Source organism: Nerophis lumbriciformis, linkage group LG11 (assembly GCF_033978685.3).
Source record: "Nerophis lumbriciformis linkage group LG11, RoL_Nlum_v2.1, whole genome shotgun sequence".
Lineage (NCBI taxonomy): Eukaryota > Metazoa > Chordata > Actinopteri > Syngnathiformes > Syngnathidae > Nerophis > Nerophis lumbriciformis.
This window is the reverse complement of record NC_084558.2, coordinates 9,760,828-9,782,839: the sequence shown is the minus strand read 5'-3', so window position 1 is coordinate 9,782,839 and position 22,012 is coordinate 9,760,828. Positions and strand designations below refer to the sequence as shown.

General features: G+C 38.2%; 1 protein-coding gene across 1 annotated transcript in view; it reads right to left on the bottom strand.

Annotated features, from left to right (window-relative positions):
* Nucleotides 1-22,012, bottom strand: part of fam20cb (FAM20C golgi associated secretory pathway kinase b) — a 136,701-nt gene that overhangs the window by 106,481 nt on the left and 8,208 nt on the right. Inside the window, exon 3 of the mRNA XM_061967444.1 lies at nucleotides 16,102-16,180. Within this exon, the coding sequence (XP_061823428.1) occupies nucleotides 16,102-16,180 (79 nt within the window). The remainder of the gene's footprint in view (nucleotides 1-16,101; nucleotides 16,181-22,012) is intronic.

Genomic DNA, 22,012 nt, shown 5'->3' with positions numbered 1-22,012 from the left:
GCAGGAAGTGATGTCAGAAAGAATGCGCCACAGCCAGCTTCATAACAAGCGGTTTCGTAACTCGGAGCTAACCACTGGAAATATGGAGGCGAGTCATCCAGACATGCCCGTGTTTCTCTTAACCACACCCAGCTTCATAACAAACGCTTGTAGAAATCACACATGGATACCTTAAGAGAAGGAAACGCGCGATAGCAGCTATTTGGGATACAACACATCTCAGACGGCAACATAGCAATGCTGAGCGACGGTTTTGAATAAACCCTGGAAGAACGGCATCCTGGTGGGATATGTTTGTCAACGAGTGAGTTGTGCCACAGGAACGGCAAGAGTGATTCTACTTAGCGAAAAACATAGTCCATTTGTCGAAGGGGAGACAAAGAGAATGCGGGCTCCTGCGGATCAGGGAGTACTACAGAAAACAGCGAATGCATTTGGACTGGCAAAGCCTACTATCAGTTATTGTCTCCGATGTATGTCGAGTGATGTTTTGTACTCCATAACTATTGGGAAGACATGAAGTGGTTGCGGCCGTCAAGTACGACCGCCAATTTCAGCCTACAAGCACAGTGTCCTGACCAGATATCTAGATCCCAAGATTTATTGTTGTAAAATATTCTTTATCACATTGTTTACTTTCAAACGTCCATTAAATATATGTTTCAATTATGATGGCTCAGGTGTGATTCAATACAACAGTCTAACAGCTGCTGATGGTGAGGCAAGCAAGGTTTACTGTAAAAGAAATGTGGCAATAATCTACATTGAAACACAGGGTTAGAATACACTTCCAGGTCAGAGGTGACTATGACGCGCGCATTTTTTTTCACACATGCGTACTAAGTCGCGTTGCGCCGGCGGACGGAGGGTGTCTTAAACGGTGGCATCGTGTGTGTGTGGACAAGGATAAGGTTAGGTGGGATATAGCCTGGATAGAAGGGGCTTAAATAGAAAGTTGATCGATCATCGCTTTGTTATGTTTGTTTGATATACACTACTGTATAGTGATTTATATTGTGTTCGAAGTGAACAAAAGCTTACCAAAATATGGAGTTTTGTGGAGCCTGGAACCTATTATTCATGTTTACATTATTGAGAAATGTGCTTCAATATACAAACTTTTCTATTTATAAACCATCTTCAATGGAACCACTTAAGTTCGTAAAACAAAGTTCCACTGTATCTAATTTACAATTTCATTACAAGTCAAATATTGGGTAAATATTTTGGATGACAGATTTGTACAAGACATGTGATGTCGAATTGGAACGCCCTCAACAATAATGAAAATTGTATTCAACTTGACTGTATTATCATTACTATCAGTATGAGTGTTGATCAAAAAAGACTTGTGTAACCGTGTAACTACATATGTGTGTGCTTACAGAGTAATCCTGCAGGTCACAGGGTTTAAAGTGGGTCAGCCAGTGAAGCCAGAATTACGAAGTCCATTGAAATTCTCCTTCAGCAAACCAAATGGAACACTTAACACAAGGGGGAACTGTCACAATGTTAAACATAGAGCAGAGCCTTAAGTGCTACTACTAAATTTACTTTTAAATCTGCCACTCAGTCCAGTCATAATGCATCTCTATCGCCATTATTCATTTAGTCGGTGTCGTAATCCGGCAGCTCTGCGGCCGCCTGTCTCCTTTGTGTTGCAGTGCCTGGTTTTCCAGCTACGGGGTGGAGCCGCCTTCGCGCACACCTGATACCCATTTCATATCTGACTACTTCTTTTTGTGTGTGTCCTGAGTTGTTTTTCCTAACTTCTTTTTGAGTGTGCAATTTGCTATTATTGTTATTCTTTTTTTGTTATGCGTTTGGGTCCTGCTCCGGCGAAGGCCAATCGTGACAGTCGGCCTATTATTCTCTTTTCAGAGTCTGGTGTTTTATATGCAGAAATAGCAATGCCATTAGGAAGTCGTTGGAAATGTGCATTGCTATATAATTAAAAGCATGTAATGCATGCAAAGTTCACAGTCGCTGGATTGAAGTGCAATAGCTAATACGTGCTGCAGGCATATAAGGGCATTCATCTATTTTTTTCTTGTCTAAGTGTTTAACTGCTTTATGTCATGGTTGGCTGCAGCTTCATATTTCTCTTTGGTGTGTTGCACCATTTATCAATGTGTGCATGCGAGTAGCTTATACCTGCCCTATGACAAAACACACACACACACACACACACACACACACACACACACACACACACACATACACACACACTCCACCTTGCAATCGGAGCGCTCATCATCAACATGACTAGTCCTGAGGCAGTCCCTCCTTTTATTTCCTGACTCAAAGTCAAATCACAGGCACAGAGGACTTTGTGAATACAATATTACAGAGTAAACAAGCCTGCATGCTGGGAAACAAACTAACACGAAGTGCAAATGTAGAGGGTCATATTCAGGAGGGAGGGGGAAAGTCTTTCTAGAGTACAATTTGTATGTGAATATATTTTGCACTTATTGGTAGCCTATATACAGTCAGTCCTCTCTTGCTCATTCTCTGATGGGATTTTTAAATCCCTCAGTAAAAGAAGACATCCACTGTTCTCAATTACTCTTACTCCTATTGTCTTGTATTGAATATGCAGTTTTGTAAAGTGTGTCTCTAATTGATAGACAAGAATTCTGTCAATTGTGTGAAACTGACAGTGGAGGCAAATTAGAGTGCACTAACTTACTATAACCAGCAGAGGCGCTGTTCAGTCTCAACTAGTACAGCTACTGTATGCTACAAAACGTTTAAAGGCCCCATACAATATATTAACAATTTTAAATAAGTTCCACAATGGTGTGTTAGTAGTGTGTGGCCAAAAATCTACAATGTTGATCTATTATAAATCAAATATTATTATTCCTATCATTAATATTACTATTATCATTGTGTATAGCTTCATTGCTAATGAGCTGGATGTCACTTTGCACTTGTCCAACGTAATGAATATCATGTTTCACGTACAACAACATAGCATTAGGGCAGGGGTGTCAAACTAATTTTAGATCGGGGGCCACATGGAGAAAAATCTACTCCCAAGTGGGCCGGACTGGTAAAATCACGGCACGATAACTTAAAAATAAAGACAACTCCAAATTGTTTTCTTTGTTTAAAAATAGAACAAGCACATTCTGAAAATGTACAAATTGTAATGTTGGGTTTTTTTTTTACACTTATCTATTGCTGTTAATAGTATATATACTTTATTTGTCGTTATTTATATTTTCTGAATAAATGATTTGATAATGATCATCAGCCAACTCATTGGTGTTTATTTTCAATCTATCAAGATAAAAAATTATATCAAAATTAAATTACAGTATGTTATGTATGTAGTTTGATCAATTCCCTCGACTGATGTACTAACATCATGTGGTTTATTTTGTACATATGTAGCATCATCTAAAAAGCTGTTTTAATTTTTATACTTAGCAAACTCATCCCGCGGGCCGGATAAAACATGTTTGCGGGCCTGATCCGGCCCTCGAGCCATACGTTTGACACCCCTGCATTAGGGAGTGGGACAGGAAGAAACAAACGAGCATTGCAATGTGAGCTACAACGTCTCTTTTTAACCATTACAACAACATTAAAAAGTCAATGTGCATAGGAGGGGAAATAATTCATGCTTTTTAGTTGTTTTCTGTAGCTAAATATTTTTTTACAGAAGTTATAATAATAACACTAACGCATTTAATTGATTGTTAATTATAGTTTGTGCTACACATAATATACTCAGTGATGATGGACGTTCGACTATTGAATCAACACTCTGTATTTAATATATGGACGTTCGACTATTGAATCGACACTCTGTATTTAATATAAAATAAAGCATCTGTTGTAACTGGTGACTAAATTCACCCTGCCCTTAATGTCTTATTTGGTTAATAACATACAGAATAACATCCTGTTTCCATCATTCTTCATGAGGCGAGCAAATATCTAGTTAATGTTGAGGAAGCACTCTCATATTCCCTAATATTCCGCACCTTTAACACAGACGTTTCCTCCAGGCTGTTATTTGCGCTTTTGTCGATACCTTATTGACACAAACCAGGTGACATTATGTAGCTACCGCCTCCCCGTCGCCTCGACTCCCGAATGTCAATCACCGATGACTCACGGTCCCAATTCAGCACAGTTATGGATCGCCCCGCTGGGAGGTCAGCCAGGAAGAATACTCTCATTGATTTGGATGCAACTGAGCCAGCCGGTTGATTGGCAAGCGGTACAATTAAGTAGGAGCAGGATGGAGCGGAAGACCATCATTACATCCATCATCAGGCCTTCCCCCGCCTCCTTTAGTCGATCAGCCGCGCTCATCGTCTAATGGGCTTTGTGCGCTCCCAGACTAATTTTACTGTAAATATTACAATCATCTCGCCTGAAATAGCGTCAGCACAAAGCTGTCATGTCGGATAGACAGAGGAAAGAAAGCCATGAAAAGAAAATATGTTTCCTCTATTCAGGTTGAGAGCCGTGTAAAGGAGAGCTGTGGGACTATAACACACTACAGTACTGTGTGAGGCATCCTTGTCTGTTAAAGATGAAGGCATAGATTTTCTATTGAGTGCATGAATCTTTGTTGGAGACAATCTGCCAACATTCTGGTAAGGATGTTGTTAGGAACACATGTACAATTTAACTTAACAATATGTTTATCACTGTGATTACTGTGTAAATATAGTAGCACACAACTGTGCTATATTATACAGTGCATCCGCAAAGTGTTTACAGCACTTCACTCTTTCCACAATATGTTATGTTACCGCCTTATTTCAAAATGGAAAACTTTTTTTTTTTAGTCCTTACAATTCTACAGACAACACCCCATAATTACAACGTGAAAAGTTGTTTTTTGAAACATTCTGCAAACTTATTAAAACTGAAAAACTAAAAACAAAAAATCACATGTACATAAATATTCACAGCCTATGCTGAATACTTTGCTGATGCCACTTTGGCAGCAATTACAGCCTCCAGTATTTTTGAATACAATGTCACAAGCTTGACACACCTATCTTTGGGCAGTTTCGCCCATTCCTCAGGACCTCTCATGCTCCATCAGGGTGGATGGGAAACGTGGGTTTCCATCCATGATGTTTCTGTACATTGTTGCATTTATCTTTCCCTCTATCCTGAAAAAGTCTCTCAGTTTTCCTCCGCTGAAAAACATCCCCACAACATGATGCTGCCACCACCGTGCTTCACTGTAGGGATGGTATTGGCCTCGTGATGAGCGGTGCCTGGTTTCCGAAAAAAAACATGATGCCTGACATTCATGCCAAAGAGTTAAATATTTGTCTCATCAGACCAGAACAAGTTGTTTCTCATGGTCTGGGAGTCTTTCAGGTTCATTTTGGCAAACTTTTTACTAAGAAATGGTTTCCGTCTGGCCACTCTGTCATGCAGGCCTGATTGGCGGTTTGCTGCAGAAATGGTTGTCCTTCTGGAAGGTTCTCCTCTCTCCACAGAGGAATGCTGTAGCTCTGACAGAGTGACCATCGGGTTCTTGGTCACCTCCCTGACTAAACTAAGATGAATGCAGCAATGTACAGACACATCCAGGATGAAAACCAACGCTGCCCATCCAACCTGATGGATTTTGAGAGGTGCTGCAAAGAGGAATGGGTGAAACTGCCTAAAGATAGGTGTGCCAAACTTGTGGCATCGTATTCAAAAAGACTTAAGGCTGTAATTGCTGCCAAAGATGCATCAACAAAGTATTGAGCAAAGGATGTGAATACTTATGGACATGTGATTTTTTAATTTTTTTGTTTGAATAAATTTGCAAAAACAAAAACTAATTCACATTGTCATGATGGGATATTGTCTGTAGAAATTTTAGGAAAAAATGCATTTATTCCATTTTGGAATAAGGCCGCAACATAGCAAAATGTGAAAAAGTGAAGCGCTGTGAATACTTTCCAGATGCACTGTACTTGGAGGCGATTCTGCTTTCTCGTGTAATGGTAATTGCATAGATCATGTCAGTCGGGAGTTTGGTTAAACAATCTAAAAGTAATCTTGTGCTTTTTATTTATTTATTATTTTATAAGTTTTTATTTTATTTTTGTAATTTTTTATGCAGCCTTGTGTCATCTATTAAAACTCAGTAGTGCTGTTTGAAAACTCCTGTCATAGAAAAAGACCAACACACGTTGTTAGTAGTTTGTAGTAGTAATCGTGTATGTATGTATTAGAAGTGTTTGAAATCACCATGTGAAATCAATAATGCTAATTGCTCGCGCGTATATGGGACTTTCAATAAATTTAGCATCGAGCTAGTGCATCTATTTGAATGCATTTTTGTTGAATGTCACAGAGACATTGTTTTGCATCTTATGTGCTCAGTGGCCTAGTGGTTAGAGTGAGATCGATAGGTCTCGAGTTCAAACCCCGGCCAAGTCATACCAAAGACGATAGAAATGGGACCCATTACCTCCCTGTTTGACACTCAGCATCAAAGGTTGGAATTGGGGGTTAAATCACCAAAAATGATTCCCGGGCGCGGCCACCGCTGCTGCTCCCTGCTCCTTTCACCTCCCAGGGGGTGATCAAGGGTGATGGGTCAAATGCAGAGAATAATTTTGCCACACCTAGTGTGTGTGTGTGACAATCATGGGTACTTTAACTTAACTGACATGCTTATTTTCTGTATGGTCAGTTGCACAATTCTTCAAAGTAAAGGCTCTGAAATGGAACGTAACTGGGTCCATAATGAGAACCTGTTATCTGGACTAGCAAGTAGATACCAAACATTATCAGAAAATACATTTTGAGTTTGTGGATAAAAATATATTGTTTTTGGTTTTATTTTGCAGTACCTCAAATGTATACTATACTGTCTTTGCATTCCATTTTTGCAGTTTGGGCCACCACATTGCCATTGTGATGTTGGGTCCTGCAGTCACACCAGTTGACAACTACTGGTACAGTTTATTTTTGAACATGCTTCACAAAGTTAGATGAAGGAACATCATATGGTATCTAATTAAGGTAACCATCATTTTACAAACAGTCATAGTAATGCAGTGTTGCCTACAGTAGTTGTACACTACTACAAAGAAAGGCTACAATAATTAACCTATTTGCAGTTATTTTGCATCCAAGTGAATTGTATAGATTTTAAAAACCTAAGCTTTTTCTAAAATCATAAGATCAATAAAGTTTTACAATGTCCAACAAGTTTTACTTACTTAAGGGATAAATCAACATCTGTGTTTTTATTCAAGCCTTGTTGTTGTCTGTTGTGCATGTTTAGCAGTGACATCAGCTCCTCCACTGAAAGTGTTGCCACCCGTCTACTGGCGAAACTGTGTAAACAAATTGCGATTACGTAGTAACGTTTGCATGGAGAAAGCAAACATGCTATGAGAACGGTTAGCAAAGGTTATGTGTTAAATGTATTTAAAAACAAAAGCATGAGGCATAGTCTTCTCAGGGTTTTTTTAGGATGTGAAGGATGGCAGAAATTGTCATTCTGATCAGACATTGCACATTATGTATCCACAGTTTCAGGTGCTGCCCCTGCCAAAAAAATCACTGCATAATGCTGCTGGTTTTAGGAAAGGTTGGAAAGCATCATCCGGTATTTTATTAGATTAGGCGGGTTGAAGTATGTCTGGAAAGCTGCAGACACAGTGTCACAGGGTGGAGTCATCAGTGACATCATACCAAACTGACACACAGGTAGAATTGCCAAGATTAACAATTACAATTTAAAGTGCACACTTTCCTTTGGATGTCTAAACGTTGGCATTAAAGCAAAAAACCAAATGTTCATATCATTAATTAAACACAAGAAATCTGCACACGACTAAAGCTGACACAACAATGATATTAAATACAATATCTTACAAAAGTGAGTACACCACACAAACTCTGGCAACCGTATTTATTATTCTATACAAAACTTGGATGTACTTTAGAGTAGTCAGCTCATATAGCAGTATAGATTTACAATCCCCTAAAAAGCTGGTAACAAAAATTGTGCCTTGAAAACATCATGAATGCATGAGTGCTGCCGGCACTAGGGGAGCTCGGGTTCATTGAGGCAAACATGAATGCATGAAAGCATGATGAACTTCAGTGGGAAAGTGGGCTGCATGCTAGTGTTCCAAAATAATAACCAGCTCAGACACACCTCTAAGTGCCATTTGAGGAGGGTGCAAGGGTAATACTCACTTTCTGTCACACCACAAGCAGAGGTTTTAAAGGCATGTAAGGCATTTTTCTTGATTTACTAATTAATTCTTGAAGGAAAAGTACACTTTTTTTGATTTTGCCAATCATTCACAATTACTAGGAAAAACAAGAACACACATGTCTATACCTCTACTGTGCATTCTAAATAGTAAAAAAACTGCTAGTACAAAGTGGTTAGCAATGCAGCTAAAGGGAATACGATCTTTCTGTTTTTAAAACCCTCTAAAAACCATCCAACAGTGTTTTATATTGGTGCTGTAAGTATTTATGTAATGGAGTGATAGGAACATTTATGATGACATGTAGTATTTACAGTATTTTACTCAATTTAAGCATTACCGTAACTTCTTTCCTGAGAGCATTGGTTTCACAAACACATACAGTAGAAATTAACTTGACTTCCGTCAACAACAGCGAAGAGAGCACTTTCTGTGTTTGCTGCCACTAATGGCAGACTTTGTGAGAGCTTTGGAGCGTTATCATGTAGCACTACTGCTGAATGTTTAAAATGAGACCATAAAGCAATGACTTACACTGTCCGCTCACACTGGGACGCGGACAGATGGGATGGTTGTATCTTTCAGCACAACTGCTCCTCTTGAGCTGGTAAATTCAGAATAATCCTCAATCCTCAAATACAAAAAGGCTTCTTAGCAATGTTGCAATGGTGTTTTTCTGCTATCCATAGGCACCGATCTATATTTCTGCCAGTGGGTGCCCGGTGTGTGCGTATTAAAAAATAAATAAAGAGAAGTTAATATCCCATAAGATTTGTGGCTTTATTATTTTGTAAAATGGACCAAACTCGCCACAAAATTAACTACAAGATTGATTTAAAAAAAAATTATTTTAAAGATTGAAAGTTGCCATCAATCCCACGTGGGTGCTTGGCATTGTTCGTGGGTGCTCGGGCCCCGAAGCACCCACGGTATGGGGCCTATGCTGCTATCCATTCTCTTGAGAGCCAAATTGAGAACCATATAGTCACAAGTCAGCAGCGTGTGGATTTCAAAGTTCACCAGCATCCTGACTTAGAGCCAAAAATTCTACCATACACGTGAGATGTATGATTTATAACCAAGCATTGACTTTGATTAACACAAAGACAATTAAGCAGCCACAGAAGCTGCTCAAGCTCTTTTAATTTATGACAGGTCGCAGCTGACGTTATTAGCCGCTCAAGCTGGTAGCTAATAGCTGGTTACTTGCTAGTGGTCGAAGGAGCAGTGTGAGCAAGGCGTTGTGTCACAACACCAGAAAAGTAGTTCCTTTGTGTTAGCTCTTACAATAACAATATCGCTATAGTTTGGTTAATATGCAGGTCACAAAAAGTAAATGGAGCGTTGTTGGAGGTTTTTGGAGGTTTAGGGCACTATGTAGGCAAAATGTATGACTCTGCCTTGTTGGCCATCCTTTATTAGCAGTTTTTCACTATTTAGAATGCACAGAAAAGGGAAATTATTCTCGTCTCAAATAGGGATCGTGAACTTGGGCCCGATACCAAAAAAGTGCAGTTTCCCTTAAATGGAAAACTGTACTTTTAATTTTTTTAATCGTGCCTATTGTTGACAATCATTATTTTTTTTAGGATGTCGTTGTGGCTTGTGCAGCCCTTTGAGACACTTGTGATCTAGGGCTATATAAGTAAACTTTGATTGATTGATTGATTGATTGATTTTCTGCATTCTAACTTATAAATAAACGTAAATAAAAGCCAATGGGAGGTCCTTTATTTTACCCATAAAATCCAATAAATAACCATTGAAAAAAACGCTTGAATATTAACCAAGTATTCGTGGTATTGTCATAAGCGCTGACGCAGACAAACTATTTATAGCGGCGCCGTGATCACAAGCCTGTGTACAATTTCGACATGATTGACTAACAAGGTGTTTCCTCGCGTCCTTGCTCCCTGGAAGTTTATTGTAGATCATAAATCATGCCTCTCACCTGGAAAGTAGATGGTTGAGGACGTACTCCGACAAGTTGGTACACAAGATTCTTGGTCCCACCCTCACTCCGTTTCTTTGTGAGGATTATGAGTCATTCTTCCCTTAAATGGGTATATATGAACATCCCAGCAGTCAGCGTTCTAATGACAGCAGACATTGTACAATAACTGATGTTTTATTATGTTTTTTGGCTCTCATGAAGTCTGCAGTGAGTAATAATCATTGAAGAGAAAAAAAAGCGAACCCTGTGATGCGTTTTTAAAATGAGCAAAATACGTAAATATTAAATGTTATTATGAATGTGCCCGTTACTACATTACATATATACTTACATTATGTGTACAAAACCTCAATGGAGGTTTTTGGATGTTTTTTCAAGGGCTTTGTAGGCGGAATTGCGCGGCTCCCGTAGGCTCCATTGTAAGCAGACTTTTGATCGCCTGTATTTATTAATTAGAATGCTAAAAAAAACAAAAAACATCCATCGTCATGTCTTTCATAAGGATTGTGAACGATAGGCAAAATTAGAAAAAAAAGTGCAGTTCCCTTTTAATGATTGATCATGTCCATCTCTCGTGTATACGTTACTGATGATCTATTGATGGCAGGTTATCCCCTCACAAAGTATGACACACACATAACAAATATGAGTAATACATTCCTGGCTCTTCACTATTTATTGGACCCCTGAGGTAATCAGGAATCATCAAGCAATCGTTACACCTAAATAAGAAATGGCAATAAATAGCAAAAACAAATACAGATTTAAATAACCTTTTCAGAGAAAAAGTAGCCGTGATCAGTTTCTGTAGTTCTAAGCCAACAATGAAAGAAAATCGATAAACCGCAGCACTAAATTGATTCCCGCTTGTTTTTAGTGCCAAAAATAGAGAAAAACCAACAGCAGGGCGCAAATGATGGATGATCCTAAAGGAAGCAGACAAGGACAGCAGTTCTCAGATATGGATGGTTGGATCAATACGGTTACCCAGACACCACATGCACATGGAGGATGCTGATTGGGCAGAAGAGGCGTGTGGAGTGTGACGACTCTGATGTAGACGGCAGGAATGACTGCTCAAATATGGCCAGACCTTGATTGCAGTCCAAGTGAGCACACACATATACACACACGCACGCACGCACACACACACGGGTTGCCCTATTTCCTTCAAGTCAAGTGCATTCAAGCGAGAAGTGGGGGAGGGCCCGATGGAACCGCCTAGCCCTCCTCTGTCCCTTCCCTCTCTTCTTGCCTTTGGTCTTCAATAATATCAAACATCACACAGCACTGACAGGCACAACTGGTGAGCAACAGTTTTACGTCCAAGTCAAACGCTTTTCCCCCCAAATTGGCCTCTCATGTTTGGCTTCAAATTCCAGGCGATGCACTGCAATGATCCCAGGATTTGGACTCCGGTCCACAATGATCCTCTCACCTTTTTCCCACCACTTCCTCTCTCCTCTCTTTCTCATCTTTTTTCTCTTCCAGACCCGTCATGGTGATTTCAGGCTTGTTGCATCGGGCCTGACTTAGTGTCATACGACTGACGCGGTAATTACAAGTAGCTTTTTCCTCGCTACCTATCAAGCGTGGGCTTAACCTCGCTCTTCGTGCTGACAAGCGGGGGGGCCAAACATTGGGCCGTGTAGAACGCCATTAACCCACAATTGAATTACAATCAGCATAACAAAAGAATGGTGACATTTAAATCCACAAATTGAGGAGGGATTAGGAGCAAAGAGCACTTCTCTGGGGATGTGTTATCATCCAAATGCGACACAGTGGATAAAAGCAGTGTGAATTAATCAAACTTTTACTAGTGGGCGGGCTTTGCTTATCTCTATAAGCCAACGGGCACAATTTGGTAGAAAAAAACACAACTAAAGTATTACTTTCACACATGCTCACCTCTTGCCAAGTGAATCACCTGTTGGACTTATATCACAAGAAGAAAAAAGGACTCCCTGCAATCAAACGGCAAAAGCTCCGAGCAAGTCACGCCTGGCACCATCATGAAGGACAGGCAGGAAACAGAACGATAAATAAAAGCGTGTGCGAGGATGACATCTTGAAAGGCTGCAGCTTTCAGCTCTGACTGGGAGCTAAGCCAGAAAGTACACTTATTATATGGTATTACTGTTAAAAAACGCCTGGTAAATTGTCCATCACGGGCGGATTGCGCGATTACATGAAGTCAACATTTCTTTCAGTGGCCTTTTCATTCACTTTACGAGCCAATTGGAGAGAAATCTCTGCCAATAATGGCTCCGTGCTCGCAGCTCTGTGAGGCAGAATGGAGCTAGCATCATGTCCAGCATCTTATTTTGCTTTAAAGTAGAGTCGGCCAAGTGTTTTTAAGCACTTAGTTAGAGTAAGTAGTAAGTCATATGCACCAATTATGGTTTCGCAGCATGCCTATAAAAGCAAAACCTCACAAAACCTTGGCAAGGTGTTGAACTAATGTGCCAGAAATATCTAGCATACATCCAGACAGGCTTCACATGGATTCAAATGCATGCTGATAGCAGGGGCAAACTGTACATTTTGTACTTGTTCACCATAATAATACAAACCATCAACAATATGCAAAACTCAAAATATCAAGATTGTGCAGCTGAGATAGGCTCCAGCACCCCCCGCGAACCCGTAAATGACAAGCGGTAAAAAATGGATGGATGGATGTATATTAAGGATTAGTGCCATTTAGGGTTGTACGGTATACTGGTATTAGTATAGTACCGCGATACTAATGAATCCTACCGCCTCTGAAATGTACAAGTCCGCAACTCCCCCCGCGCCCCAATCGTCATCACGTCGTGTCATTGCTGGTTTACGAGCAGACGAGCATGTTCGGCAGTGCACAATCACGGTGTACTTACAAACAGACACAGTGTGTGGACAGAAAAGGGAGAACGGACACATTTTGGCTTAAAAACTAACGATAAAGGTGAAGCTATAACACTGAAATGCCCTCAGGAAGAGGTGCTTTAAGACATGGCTAGCTAGCTAGCGGCTAAAGTCCAGCCCTAGTCAGCAGTGTTGTAGCTACTTCTAAATCACTAATCCTCGCCTCCATGGCGACAAATAAAGTACGTTTCTTACAAGTATCATCCCTGCAGGACGAGGAATAGCTAAACATGCTTCACTACACACCGTAGCTCACCGGCGTCAAAATGTAAACAAACGCCATGGGAGGATCTACACCTGACATCCACTGTAATGATACCAAATACAGTAGCTTATCTAGTCGATACTACTATGATTACATCGATATTTTTTGGCATCACAACATCTTCTTTCGTTTTTTTTTTCATTTATATCCTGTTTATAAACTCAGGAAATATGTCCCTGGACACATGAGGACTTTGAATATGACCAATGTATGATCCTGTAACTACTTGGTATCGGATTGATACCCAAATTTGTGGTATCATCCAAAACTAATGTAAAGTATCAAACAACAGAAGAATAAGTGATTATTACATTTTAACAGAAGTGTAGATAGAACATGTTAAAAGAGAAGTAAGCAGATATTAACAGTAAATGAACAAGTCAATCAATCAATCAATCAATGTTTATTTATATAGCCCTAAATCACAAGTAGATTAATAATTCATTTTCTACCACTTTTCCTTAATAATGTTGACAAAATAATAGAATGGAAAATGACACAATATGTTACTGCATATGTCAGCAGACTAATTAGGAGTCTTTGTTTGTTTACTTAATACTAAAAGAAAAGTTGTCTTGTATGTTCACTATTTTATTTAAGGACAAACTTGCAGTAAGAAACATATGTTTAATGTACCCTAAGATTTTTTGTTAAAACAAAGCCAATAATGCAATTTTTTGTGGTCCCCTTTATTTAGAAAAGTACCGAAAAGTATCGAAATGCTTTGGTACCGGTACCAAAATATTGGTATAGGGACAACACTAGTGCCATTGTTACAAAAGCAAGAAACTCAGTTAACTTCCGATACATGAGCCTGAGTTACATTTCAGCTTGTAACTTCAAGCATTACGTAACTTCCGAGAAACATTTAAATTAGATTATTAATAGACAACATCCATCCATCAGTGGACGTAAAAATGCTGACGTTATTACACGCCTGCTAGCAGGCCCTGAGAGGCTAATTTGAATTCTAATTGTGTAACGTTTTGGCTTGACATTGTTGGCGTGACCCAAGGATGGAGAGACAGCAGGTAAAAATAAATGCAATAAAGAACGAGCACCAGCGTGGGAGACAGGAGTGGCTCACGGGTGAGTAGCCAAAACCGCACAAGGTGCAAAGTACTCTTATAGTGCAGGGGTGTCAAACGTACGCAGGCCCGCAAACAGGTCTTATCCGGCCCGCGAGATGAGTTTGCTAAGTATAAAAATGAGCTGAGGTTATTTTTAATTAAATAAACTGATTTTCTAAATGTGTCCACTGGATGTCGCAATAGCAATTCTCTTAGGCAAGCAAACAGTTTATACAGGGGCCATGCAAGAGGTACACAATAAAGCGTGGCTGCGGCTCTTCCCCCTCGACCAAAATGAAACGTAAAACCTGACATTTTACATCTTTTGCTTGGAACACGTTATTTGGCACCCTCTTTGCCAAAAATGAGAAAAGTGAACGCAATATGTAACTCAACTCTCTTGTGCAGTTTCTACCTCTGTTTTTATGGTTTGTTGAGTTAGCACAGGATAATATATGTGTACATTACAAATGAGGTATTTAATACTTAGAAGACATTTTATCTATTTATTTTGTTCAATCCCAGATAGACTGACCTAAAGTTTGATGGCTTTGTAGATACACTGAGACAACGACTAAATTCTTTGTGTTTTTCAATGTGTTTATGAAACTGCACAAAGTTTTTCCTCAGAATGTTCAACTACCGTATTTTTCGGAGTATAAGTCGCACCGGAGTATAAGTCGCACCTGCCGAAAATGCATAATAAAGAAGGAAAAAAACATATATAAATCGCACTGGAGCCCGGCTAAACTATGAAAAAAACTGCGACTTATAGTCCGAAAAATACGGTAACTTGAAGTGTTTTGTCTAGAGGATTATTTGTCATTTGTACATTTTCAGAATGTGCTTATTCTATTTTTGGCCAAAGTGAACAAAAAAAACACTCTGAAGTTGTCTTTATTTTTAAGTATCATGCCATGATTTGACTAGTCCGGACCACTTGGGAATAGATTTTCCTCCATGTGGCCCCTGAGCTAAAATGAGTTTGACACTCCCGTTATAGTGCAACATGGAAGTGCACAAAATATACGACACAGCAAAGCACAAAACGCAAAGCCATGGGACAAGTGACGGAGCCAACGTGGTAGCAATTGGAGGCAAACAGGAAGTGGAAACACAAAGAAAGACTTTGAACGCTAGACAGGAAGTAAAGTCAAGTACAAGAAACTCATAATGCCTGTCTTGAGAGATCATGACAAATTGGTTAAGAACAGCCCCATTGCTAATAGATTGTAAGTAACATGGGCCAGCACTCCGAGTTATGAAAGCCGTGGGCGGATTACATTGACATGGCAACACATACAGTAAGAGCTAAAATCTGATTGGCCACACAACAAATCAAACACACACAAGCACATACTGGAAGTAGTGCAGCAAAAAATACACTACGAAACGAAGACAATAGAGTCTTGGGAATAAATGAATACAATTAAATGTAACAAATACTAGAAGTTAAGTTGAAAATGTAGGTCAGCGCTTCTGATACTGTCTAGACCTGCAGACAAGTCCTTGCTGGCCCTGACAGCCCACCCCTGACGGCAAGTCGTTTGCAAAAAGGTTTGTGATAAGACACAAACAGGACTGTGTCGATTCTTTGCCAAAAGACGTAGACCAGGGAACAGCGCACTTAAGTACACACACAAAATAGCATTTCTGCAGAGAAAAAAAACAATAATTACATCTTACTTCATGGGTTTGAAGAGAGCCTGGCCGTAGTTCTGGAAGGTCATAATGAGCTTGAGCTGGGTGCCTCCAGATTTCATTGCTGTTGGCAGTAAAACAGACAATTATCTCTTATTAAAATGCATAACAATAACATGATTTTTTTTTATATAAATCAACTGTACTAACATTAATTTCCCTGCTGTGGCACACACCGACTATTGGTATTTAGGATGTTTTTTTTATTTTTATTAATCTCCAAAAACTTTGAAGTTACAGCATGAAATAAATAGTTTTGTTGGTTTCGCCCGTATCCAGACAAAAATGCATGCTGGGTTATTTAGAGAGTCTAAATCACAGGTGTCAAGTTCAAAGCCCAGGGGTCATATCTGGCCCGCCACATCATTTTATGTGGCCTGCGAAAATCTAGAATTGATATGCGTATTTTTTTCCTGAAAGTATTCAACTTTCCATTTTGACAGAAAAAAAATGCATGTACTGCATGCAATTTTATATATTTTACACTTGATGTAATATTGCAACTAGGGCTGCAACAACTAATTGATTAAAATCGATTATAAAAATAGCTGGCGATTAATTTAGTCATCGATTCGTTGGATCTATGCTATGCGCTTTTTTTTTTTTTTTTTTTTAATAAACCTTTATTTATAAACTGCAACATTTACAAACAGCTGAGAAACAATAATCAAAATAAGTATGGTGCCAGTATGCTGAGGGTTTTTCAATAAAATACTGGAAAGGATAGAAATGTAGTTTGTCTCTTTTATCCGATTATTAATCGATTAATCGATTATCAAATTAGTTGTTAGTTGCAGCCCTAATTGCAACACATATTTTATCATACATTCCAAATATGTTTTGTTAAAATCTAATTAAGTACTAAAATATCTGCTTAACTCTTGATTCTAAAGCAAGTTATCCATTAAATCGTATACTGTAAAAATGATTTTGAGGGTGCCCAATCACCAGAATTTTACCATAAAAAAAAAGAAGCTCTTGTACCATTTTTTCATTTCCATTTATATCCTGTAAAAACCAACAAAATATATATTTTTTTTACTGTAAAATGTATAGTTTTTTTTTTTTTTTTACAGGGCACATAAAAATATATATAGCTAATAAATAATTGTATACATCCATATATAATTGACTGTTAAAAGCAGCCCTCTGAGTGCACCAAAATGTCAAAATACATAAATATCAAATGGTATTATAAATGTGCCTTTTACTACATTAAATATATACTTACATCATGTATATAAAACCTCAATAGAAGTTCCATTGTAAGCAGACTTTTGATTGCATTTATTTAATATTTAGAATGCATTAAGAAAAAAATAACGTCCATCGTCATGTCTTTCATAATGATTGTGAACAAGAGGCAACATTTAAAAAAGTGCAGTTCCCCTATAAATAGGGAGAATTAACTAAAATGTTAACTCACACATTTCCCTAAACCCCTTTGTTAGGCTCCATATTATCCCAAGCCTCTGTTAGTTAAACACTTTCCTCAAATAAAAAAAACCTGCAGAAATGAAACATGAAAAACAAGACACGTATTAAACCCATTAAGTGTGAAAAGAGCCTGCCAGTCTGCATTGATGTGTTAACAAAGCTGCAACCTGTTAACATCAATAACAGAAGCATCATCATGTAATACTATAAATAAAATAAAAACATTTACATTGGTTCAAAACACCAGTACGTGATATGAATTCCTGTTTGCATGTATAACAGTACATGATTGTTGCAAGTGTGTGTATTTGTGTCGATGTTTGTGTCTAAGCGAGGTGAAGGGCAGCAGGGCCTCTGCTACCCTGATGTTTACTCTCACTGTGTATTCTTCCTCCCTCATGCCCTTCATGTCTGTGCCCCCCACCCTTATTTAAACTGGATAGCACATTCTACATAACTTGATACTACATTCCACAAAGTTTTACCCAGTTTGATGGATTTTTTTGTGTTTGCTTGGTGAGTTTGATAGTTTTTTAGAAGAGGCCTTGAGCCAAATAACATAAGTTTGAGTCAAACGGATGAGCTGAAGAAAATGTCCTGCAAGAACACAAACATTTTTGGAAAAAATGTTAAAAAACAAGTTGAACCTCTATTTTTGGGAAAAGTACTCATTTTAATTGTCACAAGCTACCGTTAAAACCACCGTCACGGTGAGATATCAACAAATTGTCAAGACGTGGACTATGGGGTGTTTGTTTTCCCGAGATGCAAGTAAAGTTGGATCGGACATGGCGTGAAGGTAAGGACATCATTTTATTTTAACACTAACTACAAAAAGGGTACAAACAAAAGGCGCGCTCAAGGCGGAGAAAAACTTGGCTAAGAAACAAAAACTACCATAAAGGCAAAACTATGGACAATAAACAAAAACTTACTTGGAACATGAAAATAGACAATACTCACTTGGCATGGAACTATGGTAGCATGGGTAACATGGGTAGCAGAAGTCAAACAGAGTTAATGTCACCAGGCTGACTTCCTGGCAACTATCGGCTTAAATAGTCTTGAACATGATTAATGACAGGTGTGTGAGTCCAAATGAATCAGGTGCGTGACATGAGGACAGGTGACAACTAATGGGTTGTCATGGAAACAAAACAAGCAAGAGTGCACAAATAATCCCAAAACCAAACCGAAAATAACCAAAACAAAACATGATCACACAGACATGACAAATATTCGAAGACCTGACTTCAGCGAGTATAAGAGGCTTGATGTTTTGCTTTTTCTTTAGCCTTGATTTGTAAAAAGAAAGACCAGCCTCCAACAGAGGTGTTAGAAGTAGAGACGTATACAGACATACATTTAAGCCAAAACACAAAAAATTTACCAGGATTTCATTGCATTTAACAACATTTTTTCACAATAAAATATTGTAATCAAAATGTACTCCAACATACATATAATAAATACAGTATCACTTATATTTCACAACAATTAACTGTTATTTCACAGTAAATTACTGTAATCATATGTATTTATTTCTTTGATTATTTACAGATATGATTGTTATATTACAGTATTGATTGTATTGTTAATATTAGATTCTGTTCTGCAAAAAGGGAATTCCGAGAAGCATGGAGCTTATGGATAGGGACCCATGGTTAAAATATACAGTACAGGCCAAAAGTTTGGACACACCTTTTCATTCAATGCGTTTTCTTTATTTTCATGACTATTTACATTGTAGATTGTCAGTGAAGGCATCAAAACTATGAATGAACACAAAAGGTGATATAACTAAAAACATGTTTTATATTCTAGTTTCTTCAAAATAGCCACCCTTTGCTCTGATTACTGCTTTGCACACTCTTGGCATTCTCTCTATGAGCTTCAAGAGGTAGTCACCTGAAATGGTTTTCACTTCACAGGTGTCATAGTTTTGATGCCTTCAGTGACAATCTACATTGTAAATAGTCATGAAAATAAAGAAAACGCATTTAAATGAGAAGGTGTGTCCAAACGTTTGGCCTGAAATGACATCATCATATAAAATATGAAATACAGTACAATACAATTAATTTCATAATCTACCCACCCAAAACCCATTTACAATTTTTTACTAACAGTTTTACATTTACAGAGAAGGAAGCTTTTAATTCATCCAATCAGTCTCAACATCGTATTATTCAAATTTGATTAGAAAATTGCATCTTGAAGATTTGCAATAAGCATACCATACATACAAGGTTCAAAACCAAAATATGGGACCAATTTGAAATCGTCAGCCACGTGGGGTGTGCTAAATATACGAAGCATAACGTAGCAAAAAATGTTGCTTAAAACGCTTTTTAAACATGTTCAAATAATGTGATTCCTTTACAGAGCTATTAATCTCATTCCAGATCTCCGGGCCTCTACAGCGTGTACACTTCAGATGATGATTTTTTCCCTCTTAATAAAGGTTTACTTCTGGTGTTATGTCTAGGAGAGAGAGTGGTCACTGGAACGAGCTGGCAGAGTCTAGAATTTAATCCATGGACCACGCTATACATAATACGAGCGTTGTGGAATCTGTTGGACTCAGTAAGCTTCAGAAGCTTGTACATAAAAAAGGGGATTTGAGGGAACGTTAAAGTTTGCACACGATATGACGCGTATGACTTTCTTCTGAAGAATCTCCAGTTGTTTAAGATAACTCGTGTTACACCATCTAACATTGCAATAACTTATATCAGAGTCCTCTGTAATATTACAACAAATTACTGTTAATTCAACAGATTGTCTCTTATACAAGTGAAGTTGCAACATATAGTTGTAACAAACTGTAAAATCACAGCTGTGCAATTACAGTAGATTGCTGTAAAGATGTTTCACAGTAAATTACTGTACATCTTACTCTGAAATAATGCTATTTTAGCCAGTAATTTGCTGTAAATATACAATAAAAATGTTTACAGTGCACATTTTTTTCATCATTGTATTCTTACTATTGCTTCTCTTCTTTTTACACAAGTGACGTCTGTACTACAACATTAAGTTATTTAGGTAAATTGTTTTTACATATAGTTTATACAAGTAATTAACTTACTGCTAAACTTGTACAAAAGTTAGGAACGTCAACGTTACTTTGCCTGTACTTATCGTAAATACTGTCAATCAGAGTTCTCAAACTGTGGGCTCCATCTAGTGGTACGCAAATAAATCACTTGATTTAAGTACAGGGTTTTATTTTCCTATATTCAAACTGTGTAATGTTACAGTGGCCAAACATCAAATATAATTGTTAAATAAAACCTTTGCCTTGTTTTAATGAATATTTAAGCCTACTACGCTAATGTATTTTAATGTTGGTCATTACGGTGGTACTTGGAGAGCCAAGTGTTTTCTGAGGTGGTACGTGAACAACGTTTGAGAACCACTGCTCTAAATAAACGACTCTACTCAGTTAAGTCCCGTTAGTCCTAAAAGAATAGCGGCATAGTGTGTGATCTACAAATAACAGCTGGTATTTGTCATTAGTAACGGGTCAGAACACACTAGCTTTAACAGTTGTGGTTGTAGGCAACAACAGGCACACATTAGCATTATTATCGCTGACTCAGCAGTTTGGTCCTGGTTTACAGATATTACAACTTAGCTTGTTTGGTGCCTTGGGAAAGAACCGAGTCCACTAGCTAACATGACCCACGTAAAACAAACACATAACATTTACTGCGGCAGATTTAAATTAACTAGCCAAACACCACCGGATGATGTCACCCTGGGCAACCGCCCATGTCGCCCATAGCTAAAAGCGCCACTGATTCCAATCGTACCATGATATTTGATACCATTACATTCCTAGTAAATACACCCCGGCTAAATGGCATTTATGGCAAGTAAGCATGCAGATTTACATATAAAACTAGTTTTACGGGTTTTTTCTTGCATTTGACCAAATTTTAAATTCTCTTTACACTTGTGTGAAAAGTGAAAATTTGAAAATATAAAACACACCTGCTGCATATTTTTCAATGAAGTTAAGGCTGTGTGTAACGTATTTATAACAGTAGTTAACTTGTTTTAACACTGTATAATAATTCAATGCTTTATGATGAGGACTGCCTGACTGTGTATTTCCTATGGGAAAAAGTGCTTCTAAATTTGGTATATTTTACAGTTCAACCTAAATGTAAATCAGTCTCTGATTTTGCAGGCTTTTATTGTGATTGTTGCTGCCTTCAAATGCCTAAATGTACTGCAGCTTTTTAAATAAGTTGCAATAGTTTTTGTTAATATTGTAAGTCCACTTTAAGAATCCACTTGTGATCAAGTGCTTCTCAATTTTTTTCTGTTAGGCCCCCCGCAGGAAGAAGGAAATGTTTAGCGCTCCCCCACTTTCCACCGCGACAATGAACATCATAACTTGTCTGTACAATTTAAATAAGTACCCTTCTGCATGACATGGTATCCTTAT